Source organism: Alligator mississippiensis, chromosome 14, assembly GCF_030867095.1.
Source record: "Alligator mississippiensis isolate rAllMis1 chromosome 14, rAllMis1, whole genome shotgun sequence".
Lineage (NCBI taxonomy): Eukaryota > Metazoa > Chordata > Crocodylia > Alligatoridae > Alligator > Alligator mississippiensis.
In genome coordinates this window covers 29,760,522-29,787,981 of record NC_081837.1, presented here as the reverse complement: position 1 = coordinate 29,787,981, position 27,460 = coordinate 29,760,522, and the positions used below count along the sequence as shown (strand labels likewise).

Here is a 27,460-nt window from a genome sequence, read left to right as displayed (position 1 = left end):
CCGGAAGTGTTGCTGCCCCTAGTCACGTGGCACGGGGCGGAAGTCGCGTCTTTTCCGGTGCCGCTGGTTGGAGCCGTCGCTGCCGCAGCTGCCCCTGCCCGGGATGTAGCGGCCGGTGAGTGCGGGCGGGGCGGGCGGTCCCCTTGCCGGGGGGTGGTCCCCGGGCCGGAGGCCGCGCGCCCTAGCTCCCGGTTGCTGAGGGGGAGTGAGGTGCGCGGCGCCCGCAGGCCCCCCCCGCCCGGAGCCCGCACAGCCCCGCCGCTCCCCGGCTCCCCCCGTGCATCCTTCCCGCGAGCTGGCGTCGTGCCCGGCCCTGCCCGGGTCCCGCCCGCCGCCCGCGCCTTTGGCCACGGCGCGATGCCGCCTCACGGCCCGCCACCGGCGGCGCGGGCCCGGGGCTGGCTCGGCCTGGGCTGGGCTGGGCTGGCCGCCTGCCTGCGGTCGTGAGAGCTGAGGCAGCACCGCCGCGGCACAGGGAAAGAGCAGGTCACTCGCAGGCTTTGGGGCATAAGAGCTGTAAATTTAGCTGCTGTTTTTCCCTAATCCGCCGTAGTCTCCACTTGCTCTAATTGGATCATTGCAGCTGTTTACATTGGAAAACAAGAGGGGCGCTTCTGAGCAAAATGGGAGAGTTGAGCTTCCCGGGCCTGGCCGGGGGCAGGTTCTGCAGCACCCGCTCTTCCCTTCTTTAAACGCGGCGTCTGCCCCCGCTTCTTACCCGTGCGGTTGCGGTGGGACTAGGAGCTGCAGCCCTCGCCACGGGCCTTTCAGGAAGCGGCTTGCCCCATCCTCAGAGCTGTTGACTGGTTGAGGTTACAGCAGAGCTGTCCGGTGATCTGCTGGTGGCTGCCTGACATGGGGTCTTTGCAGCTGATTATTTAGTTTGACATTTCATATGATTTCTGCCTGCTTCATAGAAAAGCAGTTCTTTTGCTCACTCTGTCCAACAATTACATTGCAAAACTATCAAAGAAAGTGTTTTGTGCTTGAGCCGATAAAAACTCGTCAAGCTTGTGCCATGACGGGGAAAAAAATAATGTCTTTTTCACCCATGTAAATGAATGATTTGCCCTGGTGGAATGAGTAAAATTAATGTGCAAGCCAGTCATTTTACACCGTGTACTGCAGCACTTGGACGCTCCTGTCACTGGTTTGATCTTTCTCTTCTTTTGGGATTTTGATCCATTTCAATATTTTAGGCTTAAAAAAAAAAAAAAAAAAAAGGACATCTACCTTCTGCAGACCATGGGAGTGTTGTTATGGGGCAAGGTTACATTAAGTGGGGTTTGCAGGACTTCACACTGTGTCACTTGTCAACTGTTCTTAGTCTGCAGAGTACTGCACAAAGGGTAAAAACAAATGTAGGGTCAGAATCGCCACTGGCATGGTCTGTCTGGTTTCAGTAATGCCCACATACATCAGTAATGAATCAGGCCTGCTCTCCAGGGTATTCTGGGTTTTTTGAAATGTTGTCTGCTTCTAGGGACTTTGCTTGATCCAAGGACCAGCTCTAAGATGATGATAGCTTTGACAGTGGTGTGGAGGTAGTGACATGCTGCCACTAGCAGCTTATAGGTTCCTGGAAGACAGTAACTTAACTAAGGTGGGGTGACTGGGGCAGCATCCCCAGGGGGTGACTTGGGGGTGGGTGACTAGAAGAATAACAGCTGTGGATGTGGCACTGACAGCCTCCATGCACTACTGCCCTGTTATGCCTCTGCAAAAAGGTGACAAAGAATAAGCTAAGGCTTTGGGGGAGAAGGTAAATATTTCTTTCCCATGGGGGTAGGAAAGCAATATGAGGCACGCATAGATCTGTGAAGGTGGCTTGTGCGAATGAGGGTTGAATATCCCTAAAGCATAACCTGGACCACTGTTAGATAAGTTTCTTTTGAGTGCATCCTGTGGTAGACAACAAGCCTCAACCGGTGGTACAGGTTTCCCTTGCTTTATGCTGTACATGTGTTCCTGGAAAATGGCACGTAACTCGAATTTTCATAAAGGGGACGCACTTTACAATGTAAGAAATAGAGATATGTTCCAAGACCTCGACTGTACTGAGTCCCAGACCATTTTTACCACTTTTACAAGACAATTTTCATACTCACCTACAGCAGACAGTACACACAAGCAGAGGGTGGTAGTGAATGTTACCATAACGGGGGGTGGCAACTACAGAAATGCGTGTCTCAGACAATGAGTGAAGAACACAGATCCACACAGGAGACTATATTTTGGTGCATGTCATTCCCACAGTGCACTGCACAAAGCAGCTGACTGCGGGCTTCCACCACGCTGATCGCATAAGAGTGAATTTACCTCGTGTATAACAAATTTTTGGTATAAAAAGGGTCATTGCATAAGAGTGAATTTGCACATACAGAAGCTGCATAAAGTGAGGGAAACCTGTACTAAGTCCTGAGCACCCTGCTTTGAAGCCTCAGCTGAGCAGAAAGGGCTGGTTGTGCCAAACCGTGCTAATTGTGTCATGTGACTCTGCACCTACTTGTAACTCTGGTAAGGGCAAAGTGTCCGGACCATCCAGTTTTGCTCAGCATTTCTGTAGCTAAGCTTTTTCTCAACTGCACAGACACTGTATGTGGTGCCAGCCCTCTCACCTTGCAGTCTGAGTACTTGAGGAAATATGTTCTCTGAGGGATTAAGGGTGGACAAAAAAGAAATTAGTGAGTTAAAAAGAGGTAGGGACTTTACCACGCATCAGCTGCCTACCTGCCCATGTGCATGTGCTTTCCCTGTGATAAATAGGAACTAAATCACAGTAACTAGCCCTCAATGAAATGGGAGATTAAGGTAATGCTATTTAATTTTCACTTGCTTCAGAGTAAGAGCGTGCACTCAGGTGGTTACCATGAAGCAGCTGATGTACAATAAGTCCCACTCCCTTGTAAGTCACTAACCTGTTTATCTATTCCATAAGTGACTTGCTAGGAGTCACCAAGGCTGCTAAGGGCAGAGCCAGGGCCCTTGCTTGGATTTGCTGTTGTAATTGCTAGTTGTAATTGCTGGTTTATGGGATTTGCTCCCCTAATCTTGCAGTGGTCTTAGTGCATAATGAGACTTTCTGTTTAAACTGTGTGGTCTGGGGTGCCCCTCTTGCTTAACATTTCTGCCTGCAGGTTTTCCTTGCGTACTTAGAAAGTAGTGCTTGTCTTCTCCCCCCTTCAGAGCATGGGTTCTCACTTTGCTTCTCCAAGATGGCCCTTAGATTCCCAGTAAAAGCTTCAGTGTGTAGGTAACACACTCATCATTGTGTTTATGAATGCAAGTTCTCTGTGGGTGTATCCAAACTTTGTGAATTCCTCCTTGCTCATGTACTCCTTTAAGATTACAGTGATTTAAAAGCTTCTCCCCTTTGAGATCCTTTTGCTGAGACTTTCTCCTTTTGAGATCTAGTGGCCCTGTAGGCCACAGGGTTTTGGCTGTTGTCTTGGACTTGCTTCCTCTGGGAGGTCAAATTCTTTGGGAGCTTTCTGTTAGCAAAGCAACAGAGAAGTCTAAGGCCAGTGAGAAGAAGATTCTGAGTTGGGGCTTCAAATTGCATATTGCACTCCTAGAATTCTGTTCAGGCTCCCTGGACCTTACAAACCTCAGGCTGCCACATGATAACAGGATATGGCACTTTGTCCAATAACACAGATGACTGTTCTCAGCACTGGGTTGCCAGCTGGTCAGTGGCGATGCACAGGGTCACTCAGTGTAACAAGTTGATTGTTAACAGCATTCCAGGGTGGGAGGGACTGCGCTGCACTGTGGGACTTGGAAGAGGACAGGTGTGCAAAGTTACTTGTATTGCTTTTGTTCCTAGTTTGAATTTCCAAGGAAGCAGAGGTGACCTGCTGCAAAGTCTCAGCCTTTACGCAGGTTGAAGTTCATCGGGATTTGTTTGTTGACCAGATGTCATCCCGGAAAGCATCAGCAACTAACCAAGGAAATGGACTCTCCAACAGTAACCGTGAAAGAGGCCATCTGGAGCTGGCTGAGCTGGGACCACTGCTGGAAGAGAAAGGGGACCAGGGACCTTCCAGTTCAGCCAATGTAAGCCACAGTCCACCAATGTGTACCCAGGCCCCTGGTGCCTGGGCGGCAGTGAGAAGTCTGCACACCAAACCCATTCTACAACTATTTCTTCCTATAACTTGCTTCACAACTGACCACTGTTGCTGAAGATGAGCAGAGCATCTTAATGAAATGTGCCCCTGCACTCAGCAGAGTTACAACTGAATACATTCCAGGTTACTTAGTCTCTCAACACTGTCCTTGTGGATTAACCCAGAATTTAGCCCATTATCTCATTAGCAGCTTGGAGGATGGAGTTTGGAAGGGTGTGTGGTTTGGGTTCCCTACAATACACTGTGTTCTCTAAGGCTCTGAATGTTTTATACCACTGCAAAGTAGATGTTAGATGCTTAGAAATCCAAATGGTGGTGATTTGCACCTACTTTGTGGTTATCAAAATGATTTCAGAGTGCCTAGCCTGAAACTCTTATTTTGTTGTATAGACTTCAGCCTGCTGTGAGCAAAGAGTTCCTAGCAGATTGCTGCCTATGGGCTGCCAGTCTCCTGTTTGCATGATAGTGTCAGCCAGGATACACCGTGTGTGCCTGCTGACAGTTCTGCCTGCAAGTGAATTGAGTGCCCTTCACAATCTGTAACAAGCAAGTTTGTTCATTCACTGCTTTGTGGTTCTTGAGGCTAGGGATCCTCTGTAAACTCCTGTTCATAATGGGAAGGAAGGGAACAAAAATCAGAGCCTGTAAAGGCAGATTGTTCACAGCAGTCTCTCTGTGGTAGAAGAGGATTGAAAAGGTGCTGCTTCCATTCTTTAACGCTTCTGCTCTGGCTGGGAGGCAATGGAGACAATCCTATTCCCTGGCCTTGCCTCCTGTGAAACTTGAGTGGCTGTTTCAGGCTGTAAGAAGGAAAATCCTTCACTGTAATCCTTGCTTTAAGTAAGAATAAATCTGGGATTAGACTGCCTGGGATTTTTAAGATGGTAACAGTTTGCCCAAGGTCTCTTAGAAGGTATGCTACCTCTGTATAGTCTGAAAGTCCCAACATCTCATAGTTGGAGTACTTCTGCTATCTTCAGAGTTCTTTGTGCCTTATCAGTCCTTCCTGTCTGTGCTGTGGTTTCAGTTACACTGTGATGCCATCTGTCCCTTTAGGCCGATGACCCGCCATGCACGGTGACCCAAGAAGAAGAAGAAGAGGAAGTTCGTGTGCTAACTCTGCCTCTACAGGCTCATCATGCCATGGAAAAGATGGAGGAGTTTGTATATAAGGTATAGTTGTGTCATAGCAACTCTAAAGGCTCCACTTTGGGAGGACAGTGGAGAGGGCCCAATGTCATGGGCTCTGGGCCACTGTTCTGTGCACCCACTAAGTCTGAGGCATTATGCTGGTTCTGGGCCTGGGGCTGCAATGTGGCTAATCTTCCCTGTTAGGAGAACGCCATGGATCTGGGTGGCTGTAAAATCAACTGCTTGGACTGCCACTCTAGCACAGGCAGGTGGCCTGAACCAAGAGCTGTCAACAGTGAGTAATGTGGGAAGTGAATCATGGCAACTATGGATTGCAGTTTTTTTCCAGTTTGTTGCAGGAGTTTCTGCCAATGCCCTAGATCCAGCATTAACTCGACATACAGTGTGGAGAATGCAGATGGCCCCATCTGTTATACACCCATCTGTGGGTGTACAACTGGGATGGCTTGGCTGTGCCTGGAAGGGTCAGGTGCTGTGTGATACCTTGTCCCTAGGCTACCTCATCCAGGCTCCATTAATTATAGACCCTGGGGTGCAAGAGTGCTGGCTTTCCACATAGCTGCTCTGCTCGCATGTTTTTTGGGGATTAACCAGAAGTTCACTGTTACTCAATAGGATTTTGAAGCCCTGCTTTCCAGCTGTGAAGAGCTAGTGCAGTGACCATGAGCACTATAAAGGCCCTGTTGCCTAGAAATGGGGCCGTAGTGATCTCCCATAATATCAGCAGAAAGAGAACACAAGTTGGAAGTTATGTCAGAGTGCTCCTCTTAGCAGTTCCTGTGTAGGTCATGCCTCAGCTAGTAGTATAGCTTCTTATGGTGTAAAAGGCCCAAATCCTAAGAGTATAAATTGCCTCTAATCTCACAGAACTGATATGTAGGGAGTGCTCTCCACACCACTGACTTAGCTCAGCTTTGGGTTTTTTGGAAAGTAATTTTGCAGCAGTTAAACTTGTTGCTAATCCCATATCCCCAGAGAAGAGTTAGAAGGGCTATTCCAGCACTACCTTCATAGAGAAGGGACTTGCTGGTTTTGGGTTGTAATTTTTAACTTCAGGTGCCAAGAAGCCACAGTGATGAGTGCCATGAATGCGGTCCTAAGCCTACAGGAGGGAGGGGCAGCCACCCCATGCCCAGGTTGCCAGTTGGATAACTACCTGTGTGGGTTGGTATATTGCAGGTGTGGGAAGGGCGCTGGAGGGTGATTCCCTATGATGTGCTCCCAGACTGGCTGAAGGATAATGATTACCTCCTGCATGGACACAGACCCCCCATGCCGTCCTTCAGAGCCTGCTTCAAGAGCATCTTTCGAATACACACAGAGACGGGCAACATCTGGACGCACTTACTAGGTGACTAAAGGCGAGCACTAGTTCTAGGGATGATGGATATTTTTGTGGTACCACCTATACCACTCTGCCCTGGACCATGTCAAAAAGCGAGGGTCCTCCCCTGAGGGCATACAAGGCCTTCTGGCTCTGTCTGTTTTCACATGTATTCAACTATGGTAACCTCCTTGCTCTTTTTACTCCTTGAAAAGAACAAAAACAGCTCTGTCAGAGTCCTACCAAATGAGAGACTAGAGGGAGCCCATGAAAGCTTGTTATGGCCACTGTCTCAGCCTGAGGAGCGCAGGTGTACACTTGGGTTGGGGTTGTTTCCTGTTCCTCAGGGAGCTGAAACCACTGTTTTACTTTTGGACTGCTGAGGCACCTACACATATGCAGCGAGGCTGCTCCAATGCACAACATGTCAGGGCAGACTCAGTTAATCGAGTCTGCCGGAGCGTGATAATTACTGCACTCCAGCAGGCTCCGGCATCATATGTATCAGTGTTCCCATGCTGAAAAATGGCGGTGGGGGTGCTTTAACTAAAGCTCATATGAGCTTTAGTTAGAGCGTCTCTGCTGCCATTTTTTTAGCATGGGGACACTGATATATGTGATGCTCTGAGCACTTTAATTAGAGCTGCTCTTGGAGCTAATTAAAGTGCCCCTCTCTAATTAGAGCACCTCCTTTCCTTCCCTCCAAAACACATGTATAAATGCTCCTGGGGTCTGTTGTGTCAGGTTGCTCACTGGACTTGGTCACTACATATGTACCCCTGAGGCAGAGCTGACAAGGCAGTAACACTTCTGCCTGCAAGGGGAACTGATTTTGGTGGATTCCCATTAATTCACGTGAAGACCCTTCCATATTCAAAGTCTGTGGTAAGCCTGCCAAGCAGAACACCTAGGATTAACTGATCTCAGTGAAGGTGACTGCAGTTTCAGGTCGCATTGAAAACGGAGGAGAATTTTCTCTTTATCCTCACCCAAGCACTGAAAATAAGGGAGTTACTGAGTTACTAGGTCCTCCACTTATCTAAGAGCCTCCCACCAAGCTCACAGTTGCATGATCTTGGCCTGGTTATGAGATTCCCTGAACTTTTGCCTCACAACAGAGGCTGTGTTTAAAATGAACTTTGACAGGTCAGAGGTTTCATGGCCTAATCTTTTGGGTGTGGAGGCAGCTTCTCCTTCATCCAGAGCAACAGGTTTAGCTTCTATGGCGATACTGGAAGAAATAGCTTGGTTCACCTCTAGGGATTAAGTTGCTATCACTGCAGCCAGGTTTGTGACCTGTGGGCGAGTGCCCTGCCTGTCATGACAATTAGCTGTTATCTTTTAATAATGTGATATGGACCAGAGAGCTCTTCCCCTTGGGCAGAGATGAGATTTTGTCCATGCTCCCCTATAGCTCTCTATGGTGGAGCATAGACCAAGCTGCTTGACCAGAAGCCTGGAACAGCCAGAGTCCTGGTCAGGTGGCAGCATTGCTTCTCCAGTGTTTAGTGCTGGGCAGACTAGAAGAGGGGACCCTGCCCTCAAAAGGCGTAGTCTGATAATTGTTACTGCCACCTCACCTGCCAGGCAAGCTGTTGCTCACTTCAGTCTTAACTTGAGGCTGAGGACTGGGTGTCAGTCTCCTACTTCACTGTTCCTATTCACACTACATTCCTTGCCTCTTCTCAGCCCTTTTGCCCTAGCCGGTGTTATATTGGAGTTAGGAGTATGCAGAACCAGTGAAGTGCCTACTTTTCCTGAAAGACTGTGGAAACCAAGGGCCTTAATAAGGGAATTCGGGCAGAGGCCAGGTCTTGTACTTGGCTGAATAGCAGGTGCTGATCAGTGTACCCAGGCTGTTTAAATGAAGGTCAAATTAGCAGTTTCTTTTCAAGGGAGGCAAGCATGCTTGAGGTATAATGAAATATCTCAAAACAACCATGTTTCCCACTGGCCACCCAGATCCAAGATCTGGGGCAGCCTGGCATCCTCTCAGATGGACAGTTCCTGGGAGCCATTCAGGAAGGTCTCCATGCTACAGGCCATTCTTCAAGGCCTGCAGGGGGGGCCGTGCCTTGAAAAAGCCAGAGTCCATCGTTGTCAGGGATTGAATGGTGGTGTTCTAAATGACCAGCTTAATTGTCAAGTGGCAGTTGCCCTTCTAGGACATGTGATCTTTAGCAGCACTATCGGCTTGTGGAACTCAAGTCTGTAGGGCAGGGATGTCAAACTAATCTGGCCCCATGGGCCAGATGAGTGGCACAGGACCAATCCCTGGCCCACATGCTGGATCCAGTACCCATGCTGCCTGCTCCAGGACTGCACCGCCTACAGTGCCCACTCTGGTTGTTCCAGGATGAGCCACATGTCATGCCTGCTTGGCATGAGCACCCACACCCTTGCCTGCCAGATCCAGTGTCCACTCTGGCTGGTCTGGGACTGCATCACACATGGCACCCACTCGAGGACCCATGCTTCATGAAGCTCACATCCTGGATCAGCCAGAGCAGGCTCTGCATGCAGCGCGGTTCTAAAGTGGATGCTGCCAGCGCTGGATCCGGCATGCAGGGCAACTCCTGGACTGGCTCTAGGTAGTTTCCATGTGCATCACAGGTTCTAAATCAGGTGCCACATGCAGTACTTTTCCTGGGCCTTATGTATAGGGCTGATCCAGAATGCATTGTGTGGTGTGTGGGTCAGCTGAGATTTAGGGCCAGCACTATGAGCTGGATGATGTGGCTGTGCAGGCCAGATGCAGCTTGTAGCCTTATCTTTGACACCTGCTCTGGGGCAGACGGCTTAGAATTTACCTGACCCCATATCCCCCACCCAAGGAGCAGAATGGCCTGAACATCTGCTCTGAAATGCTAGTTGATAGGTCGGCAGCTCCCCTACTGCCCTATCGGCACTTCTCTTAGGAAGATTCAGGAGAGTCAGATGCTGCTGTTTTCATTCCCTTGGCAGACAGCAAGCTTCCCTGTTTACAGAAATGGGTGCAGGACCCAGTAGTGCTCTCCCTGACTGCAATGACTTGCTGCTCTGAGCAGTTCTCTAGTGCTGTGTTCTCTTGTTTAGAGTTGCTGACTCCTGCTGCCCCTACTCCCCCCTACCCAGGTTAATTTAGAAACAACCACTCACTTCTGCGGCTTATTCTTACTTTCCAGATATGACGTTTAATGTGCTCCTGTGGGTAGACGTAAGTGGTCCCCATTGGCTTGCTTTCCCCTGCCCAGCTGCTGACTGACCATTTGATGTGTTGACTACAGGGTTTGTGTTGTTCCTCTTCCTGGGGATTCTGACCATGCTCAGGCCCAACATGTACTTCATGGCCCCTCTGCAGGAGAAAGTGGTGTTTGGAATGTTCTTCCTTGGAGCAGTGCTATGCCTCAGCTTCTCCTGGCTTTTCCACACTGTCTACTGTCATTCAGAGAAGGTTTCCCGGACGTTTTCAAAGTGAGTTGTTTGAAGTAACTGCTGCAAAATTGTGTTCAGTAGCAGATGCTTTTAACTTGTGTGGCAGCCATTCTTTCATAGCATAGCCTAGCTAAGTTTGGTTGAAAATGACAAGTTCACTGAACCTAAACTGTGATAGCCAAAATGTTTAGGTTTCAACAGAATTGAATCAAATTCAATGCATGACTCTAGGGGACCCTTAACTGGGCTCCTGTGTGTTTGGTCCTGGAGCGGAGGTGCAGAAAGGTGAAGAATGCCTGGTTTGGGGTCAGATGTGGTTGGCAGATGGGCTTGAGCCTGGGGACCCTGAGATCCCCCAGCAACTTCTAAGTGAAATTCAACATTCACAGGGAAGCTCACAAGAATTTCTGTTACTGAGAGACCCCAATACCAGAGAACTTCCAGCTTTTTGGATGTTTTGAAAATAAAATTGGTTTCAATCCAAACCAAATTAAAAAATAAAATCTGGTAAACTGGGAACCTTGGTTCTCTGTCAGCTTTATTAGCAGTATTCTGGCACCGTCAAGAGACAATTAAGCTATCACCAGAACTGCGCTGTTGGCAAGGCTTTAAGATAAGGCCTTGTTCATATTGTGAACAGAACAAGGCCTTTAACAGGCCTGAGTGCGGTTTGGTGTCATATCCTGTCCAGTCTGCTTTGTATGAATGCTGTAGCTCCCCTGGGCCTGCTTCTATATAGTAGGCTGTCCTGTACTTCGGGTATGGGCTCCCAAACAGCTGCTGCTGCTCACCCCAGAAATAGCTAATTTTTTAATGGTAATGTGCTTTCTGGTTATGTAGGTTTAAAGCAGCATTTCTCAACCCATAGGTCATGACCCAAAAGTGGGTTGCAAGTATATATAAAAGGGCCGTGAACAAACTTTAAAAATAGATTCTCCTTTAAAGAAGAAAAACATGGGAAAGTGTGGCTTTTCCCTTGCAGGCTGGCAGAGTTCAAGCCTGTGAGGGGCCCTCTATGTCCCACATATGCTGTGCTCCACACACTGGGGGGTGGGCAGGGGACAGTGGATCAAGAGTGAAGGGCACTGGGTCAGGACTGGCCACTGATGTTTACAAATGGGTCCTGGTACAAAAATGTTGGTAACCACTGGTTTAAATCACATTGGAATGGAAGTTCCAATAACTTCCCAGGCAGACTAGGACTAACGCTTGTAACACCCTGCTCTACTTGCTCAGTTCATAGCCTACCTCAACATTTCTGAAGTCCAGAAAATCGCTTTTCATCTTTTGCATACAATTTGAATTTAACTCGCATCTATACACGCTTCACATTTGGATTCCCAGACCTACTCTCACAGGCTTCTCACCAGATACTTCCTGAGCATGTGAACATAATCATGTCCAGTGCATTGCTCCAATTCCTCCCAGCTGCACTCATACACACAATCTGAACAGCTCTTACAGATTACAGATATGTATGAAATGGTGAAATCTCTCTGCACATGGAAAGTCACTTGAAGTTGCTATGACATGGGGGTGGAGGACACGAGTGTGGGAGGGTGAAGATGCAGGAGTGGGATGCACCTCCAAACTGACCTGTGGCTTTTTCTCTCTGTGGCTGCTTTCTAGATTGGATTATTCCGGAATAGCACTGCTGATCATGGGTAGTTTTGTCCCATGGTTATATTATTCATTCTACTGCTCACCGCAGCCTCGACTCATCTACCTCTCCATTGTCTGTGTCCTTGGCATTTCCGCAATCATTGTTGCCCAGTGGGACCGGTTTGCAACGCCCAAACACAGGCAGACAAGAGCAGGTAGGAAAGCCCTTCATTCTGCTGTGTGCCACGGGGCTCACATATCGGGATCTTGGCTTTTTAGTGACCTGGAGGGACACGGGGCTTATGTCTCTACATCTCTGCAACAGATGGTAGCTCCACAGACTCTCCATCTTCTGCCTGAAAGAAGTGTTAGTGGCTAAGGCATTTGAGTAAGATTGGGGTTCGTTTCCTTGCTTTGCTGTGCACTCTCTGGGTCTTATCCGCCATTCAGAAGATGGGGAACTTGCCTGGTTAAATGCAGCATAGGATGCTTGTGGGAGCCACAGAAAATAGATAATGTATACATGCATAAAAGCAAGTTTCTGTACACCAGTGGACTCCACTGGCTCTCTGGGAGTGCAAACTCCCATATCTTGCAATGCCTCTAGCCTCCAGCTGTACATATTGCATTGCAGTACAGCACTGGGCAGAGAAAATTATTGTTGATAAGTAAAATCTAGGTAGACAAACCTTCCACACAGCATGTGCAAGTGCTGCTGGGAACTGGCATGCTGGAAGAAGCCTGTCATCTGGCTGCTAGTGGTATTCTAGGTGAGGAAGGGTTGCTACAACCATTGATACTAGAAACTCTGTGGACTTGCTGACTTTGTTCCATCACCATCCCCTTTCCCTAATAAGTCAGGAATTCTGCATTCTCAGACCAGCTGCAGTCACTGAGCCCTTCCCTGCTTCCATTTGAAGTCAAAGACAACTTTTCTCATCACAGAACCTGCAGAGCCTTTTCCCCAATCCTCATTTCCCACATGAGGCTCCTGCACTTAGTCAACCATTGCCTCTGGGTAGCAGGAGCTCCTCGGCTCAGGTTGCTGTGTGTAGTGGTGATACTTTTCCAGAACTGACCCCTTGTTCCACCAAGGGCAAAACTCTCAACCCACAGGAGGAAGGAACACCAGAGAGGTGAGGAGAGTATGCCCTTCATGCCACCAGGGCAGCCGTTGCCTGCTATGTCCCACAGGGGACTTGTTTCTTGCCCTTGGCTGGAGAACACTGCTCCTATTAGACCTGTTAATGAGAACTGGCATGAACTGAGAAACAGGAAGGTGCTGAGCCATTTTGGACTGCGAATGCAATTAGCCTCAAGCCACTTCTGCTTTCCCACTGCCTGAGTTGAGACTGTCTGTGCCTGAAGCATACTTTATAGTGGGTGCATGGTGGAAATCTGTACAGCACCGTCTCCTTTGAGAAGCTTGACATGAGCCCTGGGATTGACAGCAGCTATGGGTGTGGCGATTGCTGCACAGCTGCAGACCTGCCAGAACCCAGGCTGTAGCTGGCAGTGATGGTGCAGGACCAGCAGTGGTCCCTGGGACCTGGAGAGCAGACTAAGTGGAGTGGTGTGAGGTACAGGCTGGGGAGGGGATAGGAAGTGGAAGGCACTGAAGCTTTTTCTCCTCTTGTGCTATGGGTTTTGAATCCCTCTGATGTCAAGCAAAGGCTGCCTGCTAGGCCCAGATCCAGAAGGCTGCTGCCTTGGTGTCCAGCACTGTGGAAAAAGTAGGTAACCTGATTTTAAAAATAGCAGACCTGTAAGTGCTGGTTGGAAAGCCATAGAGGCTGCTATAACAGGGAACTGCTTTCTCTGTGCAGTGGTTTGGCAGCTAAAAGATGCAGCTCAGTTATAGAGGAGCAGCTCACTTTGGCATGTGTACCTATGGCATGCCCATGTTTGAGTACATTTATACTTAGTCAGCTGCTGTCTGGCTTTGTCTGTGGGGCTACTGCAGGGCTTAGAGCTGCTGGCTGCAGTCATTTGTACCCACTGCATCTCAGTTGAGCTGCTCTTGTTGTGCAGGTTGCAGTGTCCCAGTGTGGTGCTACTGACCCAACATGCTTATCAGACTGGCATTTGTGCAGCCTGCTTCCATGCAGTCATTATGTTGGAAACCAATAACAGGACTGGGCAGGCTTCTTCCACTCTCTTGCTGTAACTGTGTCCTTTTCCATTGTCAATTAAAACACAGTGAAATTTGCAACCCCCTGAGGCTGGATTAGAAGAGGGGATTGTGCATCTGCTGCCTGATAGCTATGAAATACAAGTTCTGTCACTGCTGTTCTGTTTGAAGTCTGGGGAGAGGTGCTCCTGAGTAGGGATGCACTGATAAAGATTTTCTTGGCCGGTACCAATAGCCGATTATTAACCAGCCATATCGGCTGATCCTGATCCAATAACCGATTTACAGAAATGCAGCCGGCAACTTGGAGAGCTGCGTTCAGCTGATAAGTGTGTAAGGGACATTTGGGGGGGGGGGACAGATGGGGACGGACAGATTGAGGTCCCCACAGTGAGGGAGGGAGTGGGGCAGGGGTAGGTGCTGCCCAGTCAGGGCAGTGAATGTGACCCTAGAGCAGGGAGCAGAACAGAGCCATGGGTGGCTCCCTGCTGCTGTGCAAACCCCTAGGGGAGGCATGGGGGGCATGCCGGATTTGTGTGTGGGGCAAGGACGGACTATGTCTGTGGGCTCAGGGTCACGAGTTGTACTGACCTCTTCTTGGTGGGGGCTGGGCTATGGTGGGCAGGGGTGGCACAGGCTTAGCTGTGTGGGGTGGGTAGTGGTGGTGTTGGGAGGGGTGGCTACAGGGGGGTTGAAGTGAATTTTAGCCTCCCCGTATCATCGCCTTTGCTTGGGGCACTCTGCTGTGCTGCCTCTCCCATGCACAGCCACTCCAGGCCTCCCAAGGAAAAGGCAGCAGAGTGGAGTGCCCTGAGTAGGGGGGGCATTTGGGGGGCTATAGCCACCCCAGAATTCACCCTAGCCTCTCCTGTAGCCATGCTTCCCAGTGCTGCTGAGAAGAGGCTTGTGCAGCCCCTGGCCCTGAGCCCACAGCAGGTAGCCCACCCTTGCCCTGTGCACAAATCCAGGGGGCACATGCCTCCCCTGGGGGTGCATGCAGTGGAGGGGAGCTGCCCCCCTCCCATATGAGCTGCCCATGGTTCTGTCCTGCCCTGGGGTTGCATTCACCACCCTGGCTGGGCAGCGCCTGCCCCTGCCCCACTCCTGCCTCACTGTGGGGGCCTCAATTTGCCTTCCTCCACCATGACTTACCAGCCGGGTGCTGCTCTCCAAGCTGCCCGGTTGCATTCCTGGCTGCGTGCATGTACACAGCATTTATCGGTGACATTATTGGCTACACAGGCCAAAAAAAGCTGATGGCTGATAATGTTGATTTTTCTTTTGTTGCTGCTGACCCAATATGCGACCAATATATTGGTGCACCTCTACTCCTGAGCTGCTCAGTGCAGTGTTACAGAGGATAGATAGAATGACAAGATTGGGAACGCTTCAGAGCTATCAGGAAACGGAATAACCCATCCCTGGCCCCCAGATCCCATTTCTGTGAGAGCTTGAGCTCTTTCACTACTTGTCTGTTGTTCATTTATACTCATTGTATTGATTTCTCTGTTTTAATTCCTCTTCATCCAGGTTCCACACCCCAGCAGCAGTTGGCAATTTTAAGGGCAAGCTGCCTGGCTGGTAATGATTAGCTTCATCTGCGCAGGCCAAAAATTGAGTTCATTCCACTGAACCAAAGTTAATTCTGCTGAACCTCTCTAGGCAAAACTTACCTGTCATATTATTTGAGCTGTTGTTCTTAAGGTCCCCACTACAAAAGGTTCATAGATTCATAGATTGTAAGGGGCTGGAAAGGACCTTGCAAGATCATTGGGTCCAGCCCCCTCTGCACTAGGCAGGAAAGACAACTGGGGTCAGGTGATCCCAGTGAGGTGACCGTCCAGTCTCCTCTTGAAGATTACCAGGGTCGGTGATTGCGCCACCTCTGAAAGGAGTTTATTCCATGGTCTGAACGCCCTAACTGTGAAGAAGCTTTTCTTAGTGTTAAGCCTGAAATGGTCTTCCAGAGGTTTGTAGCCATTACTCCTGGTTTTCTCCAAGGGTGCCCTGGTGAACAATTGTTTGCTGAGCCCTTGATGTATTTCCCTGATATAGCAGTAAGCTGCTACCAAGTTCCCTCTCCGCCTTCTCTTTTTTAGGCTGAAGAGACCCAAGTCCCTCAGCCTATCCTCGTATAGCTTGCCTTGCAAATCTCTGATCATACGGTTGGCTCTTCTCTGGACTCTCTCAAGTTTTTCCACATCCTTGTTGAAGTGCGGCACCCAGAACTGGATGTAGTACTCCAGTTGTGGTCTCACCAATGCTGAGTGAAGTGGAAGAATCACTTCCTTGGTTTTGCTTGAGATGCATCGGTTGATGCATGCCAGAGTATTGTTTGCCCTGCTGGCTATAGCATCGAATTGATGGCTCATGTTCATACTATGGTCTATTATTACTCCTAGGTCCCTTTCAGTCATAGTGCCAGTCAGTTTGGCACCACTGAGCCTGGAAGTATGTTGGGGATTGGTCTTCCCCAGATGGAGCACTTTACACTTCTGAGTGTTGAATTTCATTTGGTTCTGATCCGCCCAACTTGCTAGCCTCTCTAGATCTGCCTGTATCTGTAGCCTATCTTCAAGCATGACCACGCTTCCCCATAACTTGGTGTCGTCCGCGAACTTGGCCAGTGAGCTCTTCACTCCAACATCCAAATCATTGATAAAGATATTGAAAAGTACTGGACCGAGCACAGACCCCTGAGGGACACCACTGGCCACTTCTCGCCAGGACAATACAGATCCGTTCAGGAGAACTCTCTGGGTCCTACCCTGCAACCAGCTTCTTACCTACCTAACTGTCGAGCAGTTAAGCCCACAATCCTCTAATTTTCCCGTGAGAGTGGGATCAAAGGCCTTTTGGAAGTCTAGGTATACAATGTCGACCTCCTCTCTCTTATCCAGGTGGCAAGTTACTTGGTCGTTGAAGGAGATGAGATTGGTAATACAAGACCTGCCCACAACAAAGCCATGCTGGCTGTCGTTCAGAATCCTACCTTCTGCAAGCGTATCACACACAGACTCCTTGATGAATTTTTCTAGCATTTTCCCTGGGATAGAAGTTAGGCTAATTGGCTTATAGTTGCCCAGGTCCTCTCTCATCCCCTTCTTGAAGATTGGCACAATATTGGCCCTCTTCCAGTCTTCAGGGACCTCCCCTGAGCATGGCAATCTGACTTAGCTGAGTGTTGCTCCCAAGAGATGTTTGGGTAATTTGAAGTCGCCCATTATGACCACGTCCTGTGCGCGTGCGGCCTCTGCCAGTTCTTGAGAGAACTCCAGATAAAACTTCTCCCCCTGGTTTAGCGTCTGTAGTATGTACCTACAGTTAGGTCTGTCTCACTGTGCCCTTCCCCTCCCCCTGAAGTTTGACCCAGATGGTTTCGGGCCGTTCTTCTTAGGAGCTGACGTTGGCCTCCTAGGAGGTGTACTGCTCTTTCACATAAAGCTACACCTCCAGCTTTCTTCCCTGCTATGTCTCCTCTGTGCAGGGTGTAGCCCTCTATGGCTATGCTCTAGTCATGTGAGGACTCCATAATCCCTACTAGATCATAATGCCCACTGGAGAGTAGGAGGGCTAGCTCCTCCTGTTTGTTCCCCATGCTCCTGGCATTAGTGTACAGGCACCTGAGTCCTCCAATTGAGACCCTCAATTCCCTGTCACACTGTGGGAGAACCATTCCCTCAGCTCTTGCAAGAGTGGCTCTCCTAGTGTCCCCAGCTTCAGAGCTTTCTTGTGTGCCAGTCCCTGGGCATGCTCCACTCAGTGTTTCCCCATCCCCTGGTGATCTTAGTTTAAAGCCCTATCTAGAAGATTGGCCATTCTGGCTGAGAATAGGGACTTACCCCTCTGCATGAGGTGGATGCCGTCCCTTCCCAGGAGTCCTTTTTCCCTGAAGCGTGCACTGTGGTCGAAGAAACCAAAGCCCTCTTGGTAGCACCACCACTGGAGGTGTCCCACTTTGACTCATCCTTCCCTCCTAGGTCCATGGCCTGCAACCAGGAGCACAGAGGAAAAGACTACCTGTGCCCCTGACCCCTTGAAGCCCAGCCCCCAGAGCCCTGTAGTCACTCATGACCCAGTCCAGATTACTTCTGGCCATGTCATTCATGCCCGTGTGGACATGGAGCATGGGGAAGTGGTTGAAGGGCCGGACGAGCCTAGGGATTCTCTCCGCAACATCCTGGGTGCGGGCCCCAGGGAGGCAGCAGACCTCTAGGGCTAGGGGGTCCAGATGGCAGATGGGTCCAGCGGTGCCCTGCAGGAGGGATTCCCCACCACCACCTTGCATCTCCTCTTGGGGGTGACAGTTCTCTGACTACCCACCTCCTCCTCCAGTGTCTCCATTGGAGCCTCCTCATGTGTGGTGAGGGGAGCATACCTGTTGTACAATACCAGGGGAGGAGCAGCCCTAGCCCTGCATGTTCTGGAGCCTGAGACCTGCCATCTACCAGGTAGCTCCAGGAGGGTCTTTTCTGCCAGCCTTCTTGCTGGCCACCTTCTCCTCCAGGGACCTCACTAAGGAGCATATCCCACAGTGGGGGTGACCTTGCTCCCATTACCAGTTGCTGGCAGCTGTGCCAGGCAGCCCCCAAGCCTGATTCCAGGGGCTCCGTCTGGGTGGAGGCCTCAGTGGTGCAAGGGAAGGGAGTACCAGTTGGGGCTGAGGCGGGAAGCCACAGGGTACAATGCATCCCCACCATTGTATGGTAATAGGCTATGCTACTACCCACAAACTGGCCTATGGACTGCCTGCAGTCCTGAATGAAAAGTATGGGAAGTTTTCTCTTTGCATAATTCAAAATCAGCTGACAGGACTTGGCTGAAATATTAAAAGAAGTCCCCATTTGGTCTTGGGAATGGAAGTCTTCATCTGGAAAAAGGCTATTTCTCAGAACTGTGAATGGATGAAGTCTGCTGCCTGCAGCTGGGTGTGAGGTGCATTCTGTCAGCTCTAGCAGCAGAGTATTTTCCATGCAGAAGAATATTCAATGGGTGGCTCAGTGAATTGTGGATTGGACAGAGGTGGGACTAGAACACCGAACATAATGGTTCTTTAATTCGTATCATATTTCAATATTTTCCAAAGTAGTTTCCATTTGACTATTGGCAGATTTATGAGAAGTCCAGGCTTAGTCCAGGTTCTTGGTAGACAGGTGCCCACATTGAAATTTCATCTTTTATAGTCTGTGCTGGGAAGGAGGGGATGGGCAGCAAGATCTACATGATCTACCCAGGTCCTTATGCTGATGCACTGGCTCTAATATGTTGGTTCACCCAGAAGGGAACCTTTCCTAGAACAGCTTTGAGGTATGATGAGAGGGCAGAGATGGCTACTTCTAGCAGCTCTCCCCATACTGAGTTTGGGTGCAGGAACCTTGTATTTGGTGGTCCTGGGAGTAGTGTGGCAGACTTGGGGCCATATTCCCTCTGACTCTATTTTGAGCAAAGGCTGAGTATTTTCCATGTGTCTCTTGTCTCCCCAGGAGTGTTTTTGGGGCTGGGGCTCAGTGGCGTTGTGCCTACCATGCACTTCACCATAGCAGAAGGGTTTGTAAAAGCAACCACCGTGGGCCAGATGGGCTGGTTCTTCCTCATGGCCGTGATGTACATCACTGGAGCAGGGCTGTATGCTGCCCGCATTCCAGAGCGCTTCTTTCCTGGCAAATTTGACATCTGGGTAAGTACAGATTTCTCCAGAATATGTGGAAGGGCCCAAGAGGCAGACTAGCTTGTGAGCAGAGTGATGCAGGTAAAGGGAACATGAGAGTTGCATAATCAATGAGATGAGTCAGTCAAAGGAGAGCACTGCAAATTCCAGCGACGGGCTTGATGGGAGGAGAGTTATTCTCTGAATCCTAGGATCTGGCTGGGAAATAAAAAAAGGTGGATAAATAAGGGTTGGAGCTGCTTGGTGCTTTTGTTCAGTCACACAAAGAGGTTATGGCTATGTCATTGTGGGAGCTATGGCCCTCTTAGACTGCAGGGTGCCTTCTGTGTGTGGGAAGTGGTATTGGCATGTACTGGAAGATAACTTGCTGTCAGCCAAAGGTACAACAGCTGGGCAGCAGTCACTACCAAGGAGCAGGCTGTTCCATCTGGCCTGCTAGAAAGTTTTTCCTCTATCCAACATTGTACCAAGAAAACCCTTAATGCCCTGAAAAGACCCTCATTGTACCAAGCCAGTAGAGCCGATAGTCAGGAGAGGTGGGACTAGACCATAAAGTCCTGCCTTGGAGCTGTATGGGGACAAGAAGCTCCATGTTCTGTGACACCAACTCCTTTGGAGCGAATGGTGAAGGATGGGACAATTCAAGGGTGTGTTCTTGCTGGGCAGAGGGGCTAGGTGTAAACAGCAGAGGAAGTGGTGAGGGGAGAGAAAACCGATTCATCCAACTGTCACTCAAGTACAGGGCCGGCTTGCAGGGCTGCCTACCTGCTTCAGTCACCCTGCAGCATTTGGTTTTGGGGATTTGTATGGTCCAGAGATCAACAACCAATGCCATTATGAATGCAAAACTTTCCAGTCCCACTTCCCATTAGTCCCTTTGCTTTATTCACTTTGAAGCTGGAGTTTTTCTTTCCTTTGCCCCAGTTACCATGGGGAGTTCATGTGCAATAGTAATGTCCCTTTTGGTTTCATCTGGGAAGCCATAAATGCCCTGGGGGCTACCTGGGTGTAGGCTGTAGCCGTGTTGGTCTAAGGACATAGGCAGATTCTTTGGGTAAATCTGATATCTTTTAGACCAACTCAGATAGTTGGAAAAATTTTCTTTGCAAGCTTTTGGGTATAAATGCCCTTTGTCAGGCCTGTTCCTCTTTCCTATCCAGTGGCCCTGCAGCCTTAAGCCATTTGGGCTCCTCTGCCAGTATGGTAATGGTAATTTGTTTAGATCTTGGCCATAGCTTGTATATGGATGGAAAGCTAAAATCTGGTAGCTTCCTTCCTGCTAACCTCAGCTGCTGGTTGGGGGATAATTTCAGATGGATTGAACTGTCGCACCCAGTCCCACCTAGAAGAAGGCAGCTGATATTTCCCGCAGTTAACATTTCATTGTCTAGTTCTGTTTGTGGTGGTGGAGAAATGTTTCAGTATCCCAGTGTTATCTCCAGTAAGAGAGTGAAGTAGCGTAATGTTAGAGATTATGGGAGAATCCATTTGAGGGGGGCCATTTCCCTTCTGCACAACTTACCCTGTCAGTAATGGCTAGAGCTTTTGGGGGTTAATTTTCAATTTAATCTCTAATTATTTGAGCCCACGCAAACAGCTGCTCTCTGTCAACTAACCCTCTGAAAGGTGGGGTGGTTCTTTGCCCAAAGTGCATCTAATCACCGCGTGTATTAAATAACTAAGAGAATTGACCTTAGACAAACAGCTAGTTTATTAAGTGCACACTAAACACTTAAAATACTCTAATTGTTAATAACAAGTGGAATAATTAAACACTTAGTGAAACTGCACCAAACAAGCAATAAACAACAGCAATGTCCACAAAAATCCTAAACAATCCTAAAATCCCAAAAGGTCTGAGGGGAAACAGTATTAAGAAGAGAGGGGAGTTTTATTCGACTGGTCCAGAGAACTTCTTTCACAGATCTCTTCCTTGGAGGCTATAGGTAAGTATTCTGCATCACCTTGCTTAGAGACCAAAGGGTCTATTGCAAGGAGGCCTCAGATGAAACCTTGACCCATAACCCTTGGCTCTGGTGCTACAATACATAGGTCATCAGGACAGTTCACCCCAAAAGACAGCCCGTCTCATGTGGTTGGTTCTTTGCCTTCTTGTTGGTCTAACTTTTTTTGCTTTCCCTTCAGTTCCAGTCGCACCAGATCTTCCATGTGCTCGTGGTGGCTGCTGCCTTTGTCCACTTCTATGGGGTCTCAAACTTGCAAGAATTTCGCTACGGACTTGAAGGGGGATGTACAGACGACTCTCTCCTGTGAGAGCGTCTAATGATTTTAGTACAAGCTTCCTAAGTGCTTTTTAAACTACGTCTTTGCTAAAATCAAAGGAAGACTCTAAACCGTTTGGAGTTTTTTAAAAAGAAAAATTCATTAGCAACATCCGTAATGACCAAGTCTTTGCATACCCTCCGAATGATTTGTTGGGATTGCCAGTGGTGTCCAGTGGGAAGAAACAAGCTCGACCATTAGTCATCCCTTCTGGAGGAAAAAGAGAAACCATCTTCTCCAGACAGTGTTTTAACCACATTAGGATTTTTCTTACCTTTTCAGGAATTTTTATTTCTGGAAGCAAAGGGTGCAGATAACCTGTTCCCTATCTTAGCAAAGTAGCCTCATTTTTAGACCACTTCTGGAGAGACTAAAGTCATGTGTTATCAGTTCAAGTTCTGGATATTCTGCGTATCCATAGCAGCAGAGCTGCCTTGGCGATTGTCTGGAAGCCCATAATGCTAATGCCTGGCAATGGTGTACACAGATTCATGTAACTTAAGTTTTAATTGTCTTTTTCTTGATAAAGCAATGTAAACTTAAATGAGAGAATATTTAATATTTAATACTAAGCTTTAAAGAGACTTGCTGCCACTTCAGTGTACCTGGCTCCAGGGCCATCTGTGGTAGTAAAGGAAGGACAGTATTTTAGGGGAATGTAGAGCTGCTGTAGCCCATTGAAATAAAAAGGTCAATAGTTATTGTCTTGCTAGGAGCCTCTGTCTCGTTTTGTCAGGTTCCTGGTGAAGATTATGCTAATGCAATGGTTCTTAACCTTTTTAGACTCAAGCTATCTCTTGGAAATTGCTAGCTCTTAACATTCACTCAGTTTTTTACTACAGAAAAAGAATAGAGCTGTTGCTTTGTTGCCGAGTACACCAGATCAATAATGCTAATAATTTTGATGCTATAAATTCCTGTTTTAAATCTCTGGGTTTATATTATGGGATCTGTACACCTAACACTGTTTGAGAATCAGAGTGGGGCCTTTGTGTACCAAGAAGCCCTGCTCTGCACTGTCTCCTGGAAGGAGTGAAAGGATAGCTTCTTCCAGGGATGGCCCAGACTCCAACAATGTCTACAAGCCCAACAGAGGTCTTGTACAGAAGCAAGACAATGAGCACAGAAACCTTTGGTAATGGCCAAAATTGGAGACTTCACCAATCCTTATCTGCACTTATCTAGATTCATGTTTAGACTAGAAGTTTCTCCAGGCCAAGAGTGCTGGAGTACACAAAAGGGGAGCAGTTCTTGGCTCCAGGATGTTGGTCAGAAAGTAACAGTAACTGAGTTACTAAAGAAGTGACCACCCTGTAATAAGTGGTGGGAAAAATACAGGAACTTAAGGGAGATGCTAGAAAATAGCCTGCTTCAAAGACATTAACGTTGCATAGGATTCATGGAATATGGACCAAAGAGGAAGGAAAGTCTTCAGACTGCTTAGGCATAATGGAACAATCCTAAAGTCTCAGAGTATGTGTACTTCTGAAGAGGTAGTACTGATGTCACATCTCTACTTGATTTGTCCCAACTTACTTCACACTTCTATGTAGACTAAGTTGGGTGGAAATCTGAGTGATGCTATGGATCAAGAAGAGACTTGGGGAAGGGAAAGAAAAGCGGGTGAATTGATCATTTTTCATGGTGGCACAATGTTAACATCATAGTTTTTATATCCTGTAATAGACCCTTTGTTTTAATGTATAAAATGTATAAGTAATTTCAAAAGGGAGGTTGAGCTAGGTGTCATTTGGCCGATGACTTGAAGTTACGCATTTAGAACTGTGAGGCGCCTTAAATCAATTTATCAAAGCTTTGAACATAATTTATTTGCTGTTGTGTTAATCTATAAGAGAGGGAACATGTGAATTACTTGTACACACTTCAGAGTTCTTAAATAAGTGTGGGTTGAGTCATCACTCCCACAGATTAGGGCTCCTTGCTCAATGTGTGCAGCTGCAGGCAAAAAGCAGAATATTAAGATACTGAAGATATGGGCTGATAAATACAGACAAGATTATAATGGCACTCTCAAAGTGATGGTTTGCCTTCGTTTATAATTCTATGTACAGTACTGTCATCCCCATTTCCATAGCTGGATACCACACACCCTTGAACATAGAAAACAATTGGTTTTTTAAAGGCAGAACAAAGGAAAAAAATCTTTCATTGTAGTAACTCTAGTAGCAACTAGGGAGCTGAGCCTGCTCATTGTTCTGCTCCCTGTGGATCACTGCAAATTTTTAGTTTTACCTGGTAACCAGCAAAACTTGCCCATACAGTAAGTATTTCCCACTTATAGTTTATAACCCTAATTTCCTTGAAAACCTGACCATGTGAGTGGCCCTCCTCTGGACCCTCTCAAGGTTAATTAGATTTTGTCCCTCCCCTCTAGCGTGCCCACTTCTCCCCACATCTGTGTGTCATCAGCAAATCTGGACAGCGTGCTTTCATGCCCACCTCCAAGTTGCTGATAAAGATGTTGAATAGGACAGGCCTGAGGACCAAGCCCTGGGGAACTCTACCGCCCGCATCCCTCCAGGTTGGAAATGACCTGTCCACCACCACTGTCTGGGTGCGACCATCGAGCCACCCATCTGACTGTGTAGGCATCAATGCCGCAATCGCCTCATTTTTTTTATGAGACTGGGGTGAGAAACAGTGTCAAAGGCCTTCTTGAAGTCCAGGAATATGATGTCCATCTCGGTGCCCGCATCCAAGGACTTTGTGACCTGGTCATAAAAGGAAGCAAGGTTAATCAGGCAGGATCTGCCCGCAGTGAACCCACATTGGTTGCCCCTGAGCATTACCTCCTATGCTGGGCCCCTGCAGATGTGGTCCTTGATAGTTTTCTCAAAGGTCTTCCCAAGGACCAAGATGAAACTAACTGGCCTATAGTCATCTGGGTCCTCCTTTTTCCCCTTCTTATAAATGGGGGCCACATTGATCCTTTTTCAGTTCTCTGGGACCTGGCCAGAGCACCACGAGCACTCATACAACCGTGCCAGGGGCCCTGCTATAACCTCCGCCAATTCCCTCAGTACCCTTGAATGAAGAATATCCAGACCTGCTGATTTATACATGTCCAGCTCCTCTAAGCGTTCCTTTACTAGATTGTCCCTGAGCCTGTCCGTAATCCTAGTGGGGGACTTGTCCCGGTTCCTGCTCAGAAATATGGTGGCAAAGAACTCATTGAAGAGATCAGCTTTTTTTGTTGCTGCAATCACCAGCTTGTCATGCCTGCCCTGTAGGGGCCCCTTGATACCTGGTGCCTTCTTCTTACGTCCTATGTATTTGAAAAAGGACTTTTTGTTATCCTTAATTCTGGTTGCCAGCCCTAGTTCTATCTCTGCTTTGGCCTTCCTAACTGCTTCCTTGCAATCATGAACAACAGAGGTGTAATCCTCCTTGGTGATAGCCCCGTGCTTCCACTGATTGTATGCCACCTTTTTTGCCCTCAGGCTCTCCTGGATGCCTTACTAGCCAGACTAGTAAGGGGGCTTTTTCACACTTTTGCCCCTTTTGGTTTGCGTTGGGACTGACTCCCTCTGAGCTCAGAGGATCATCTCCTTAAGGAACAACCACCTGTCCTGGACTCCCATCTCATTGAAGCTCCAAGTCCTCAATGTCTCTTACTAAACTCGTTAGCTCATTGACGTCGGCCCTCCTGAAGTCAAGGACTTTTGCCTTACTGCTTGCTTTCACCACCCTGTACCAGATAGTAAATTCCAGCAGAGGATGGTCACTAACGTCTAGGTAGTTGAGTACCTGCAGATCCCTCACCAGGTCATCGCCTGTGGCAAGGACCAAGTCCAGCAAGGCATTTCCTCTGGTGGGATTATGTACCTCTTGGGTTAAGTGGAGGTCCTGTATGCAGGCTAAAAACCTACATGAGCGTTCAGACCTGGCTGGCTGCTCCTCCCAGCAGATGTCTGGGTAGTTTAGGTCACCCATGACAATCACATCCCTTGGTCTTAGCCTCCGTGAGCTGACCTGACAATTCCAGGTCCAGCTTATGGCCCTGGTGAGGCGGTCTGTAGTAGACGTCCACTATCAAGTTCCTTTCCCTGCGACCCCCTTGCATTCTAACCCAGAGCGCCTCAGTTTGCCCCTCCTCTGACCCCATCCTGATCATTGAGGATGCATACTTCTAGCATTTGTGTAGAGGCAGTTGAGACCTCCTATGGGTGTTCATGCTGCCCTCTTGTTCCCAAGCTTGCCTGGGCCCTTGTCACTGGGTTGTTCCTGCTCATGTCATCTGGCTTGACATCTAAGTGTCCTCCTGTACCTCTGCATCCCCATCCCTCAACGAACTTAGTTTAAAGCTCGCTGTATAAGATCAGCCAACCTGGAAGAGAAAACACGCTTACCTTTCGGAGAGAGATGTAGCCCGTCCCTCCCTAGCATGTCTCCTGTGCGGAAGTGCGGGTCGTGGTCAAAGAATCCAAAGCCCGCTTGGTAACACCAGCTCCGAAGCTGCCGGTTGACCTCTCCGATGCAGACCTTGTGGCGCCATCCATGCCTGCTCACCAGAAGAACAGATGAAAAAAACCACCTGTGCTCCCGTTTCCCTAAGCTTGGCCCCCAGAGCCTTGTAGTCTTTCATGACATGGTCCAAACTACTCCCGGCTGCGTCATTAGTGCCCACATGGATGAGGACCAAGGGGTAGCAATCAGAGGGCTGGATGAGGTCCGGGATCATGGCTGTGACATCCCGAATCTGAGCTCGGCGATGGTCAGTGAGTCTAAGAGGGTTGGGCATTTAAGTGGATCAAAAAACTAGCTGGCATTGCAATGGCTTGCTTTAACATTATTGGCAGTTCCTGTTTTTAAAAGCTTGAGACAGATTTCATGGCGGCAGATTATCCCATGTCTGCTGTTGGGGGCTAGCTGTGAAGTAGCTGTTGCAGCCATTCAGGAAGAAGAGGCTGTGCTGCTCTCATATCCCTAGGTCTGTCTTTTTGGGCACACAAAGACAAGCGGTTTGTTTTGGACCCAAGAGGAGGGTGCTCTACAGCCCTAGGACTACCTCATTTGGAGCATGAGGCAGGCCCTAGGGTCTGCCTGAAGCAGACTAACCCAGTGCTGCTCTTTACATTTGGGGCACAGGCTTTTGGCCTGTCCCTTTGCTGACGGACATGCAAAGCAAGTTTTTCAAAACAAAACAAAACAAACCTCAAAAATCCTAGTGAAGCAAGACATGCCACACTCGCTGAGAAAAGGATGAAAGTAAGTGCCTGACAGATTGATCGTGGTGTTTAATGAACTACTGGAACATGCTCAGAGCTTAGATCCAATACAAAGCTTTAGCACCTAAAACAGGACTTTGGGCAGTGGCGTCCAAAACCTGTGAATCAAAAAGAGCCTTAACATAGCAGCTGAACCTGGGCAATGTCGATCTTTTACATAATAGCCTGACATTTATAGCTCTTACTGGAGACCCAGATACACAGCTGTTCTCAGCTTGAAGCACTCATGCCGGGGAAGGGTAGGCCTCCATTCAGCATTTATTGTTGATTACCTGTAGACAACTCCTGACCACACATGAAAGCATTTTTTTATCTCCTTTCTTAGGTGCTAGCTTAACTCTCCCCAAGAATAAGAACATAAGAAGTGTTATCCTGGGTCAGACCAAAGATCTGTCTAGCCCAGTGACCTGTATCTCAATAGCAGAGAGCAGACGTCAAGTAAGTAGCACTGCATGGGGGAGTATAGGCACATAACTGGTAGTTAGCTTGATTCCAGAGACCGTTTTT

At 48.5% G+C, this 27,460-nt stretch overlaps 1 protein-coding gene across 1 annotated transcript; it reads left to right on the top strand.

Moving 5' to 3' along the window:
• The first annotated feature begins 6 nt into the window (after nt 1-6).
• Nucleotides 7-22,414, top strand: ADIPOR1 (adiponectin receptor 1). The gene is made up of 8 exons (XM_014609416.3): nt 7-115; nt 3,827-4,056; nt 5,187-5,303; nt 6,462-6,633; nt 9,873-10,059; nt 11,650-11,837; nt 19,237-19,430; nt 21,567-22,414. Exons 2-8 carry the CDS (start codon nt 3,916-3,918, stop codon nt 21,693-21,695), a joined length of 1,128 nt encoding a protein of 375 aa, XP_014464902.1. The 5' UTR covers nt 7-115; nt 3,827-3,915; the 3' UTR covers nt 21,696-22,414.
• The last annotated feature ends 5,046 nt before the right edge of the window (nt 22,415-27,460 follow it).

What these genes read in the sequence shown, in the direction of transcription:
- ADIPOR1 (XM_014609416.3), top strand. Translation starts at nt 3,916, where the DNA reads ATGTCATCCCGGAAAGCATCAGCAACTAACCAAGGAAATGGACTCTCC. An exon ending in GACCTTCCAGTTCAGCCAAT is followed by an intron (nt 4,057 to 5,186) that starts GTAAGCCACAGT and finishes CTGTCCCTTTAG; the next exon opens with GCCGATGACCCGCCATGCAC. An exon ending in CTGGCAAATTTGACATCTGG is followed by an intron (nt 19,431 to 21,566) that starts GTAAGTACAGAT and finishes CTTTCCCTTCAG; the next exon opens with TTCCAGTCGCACCAGATCTT.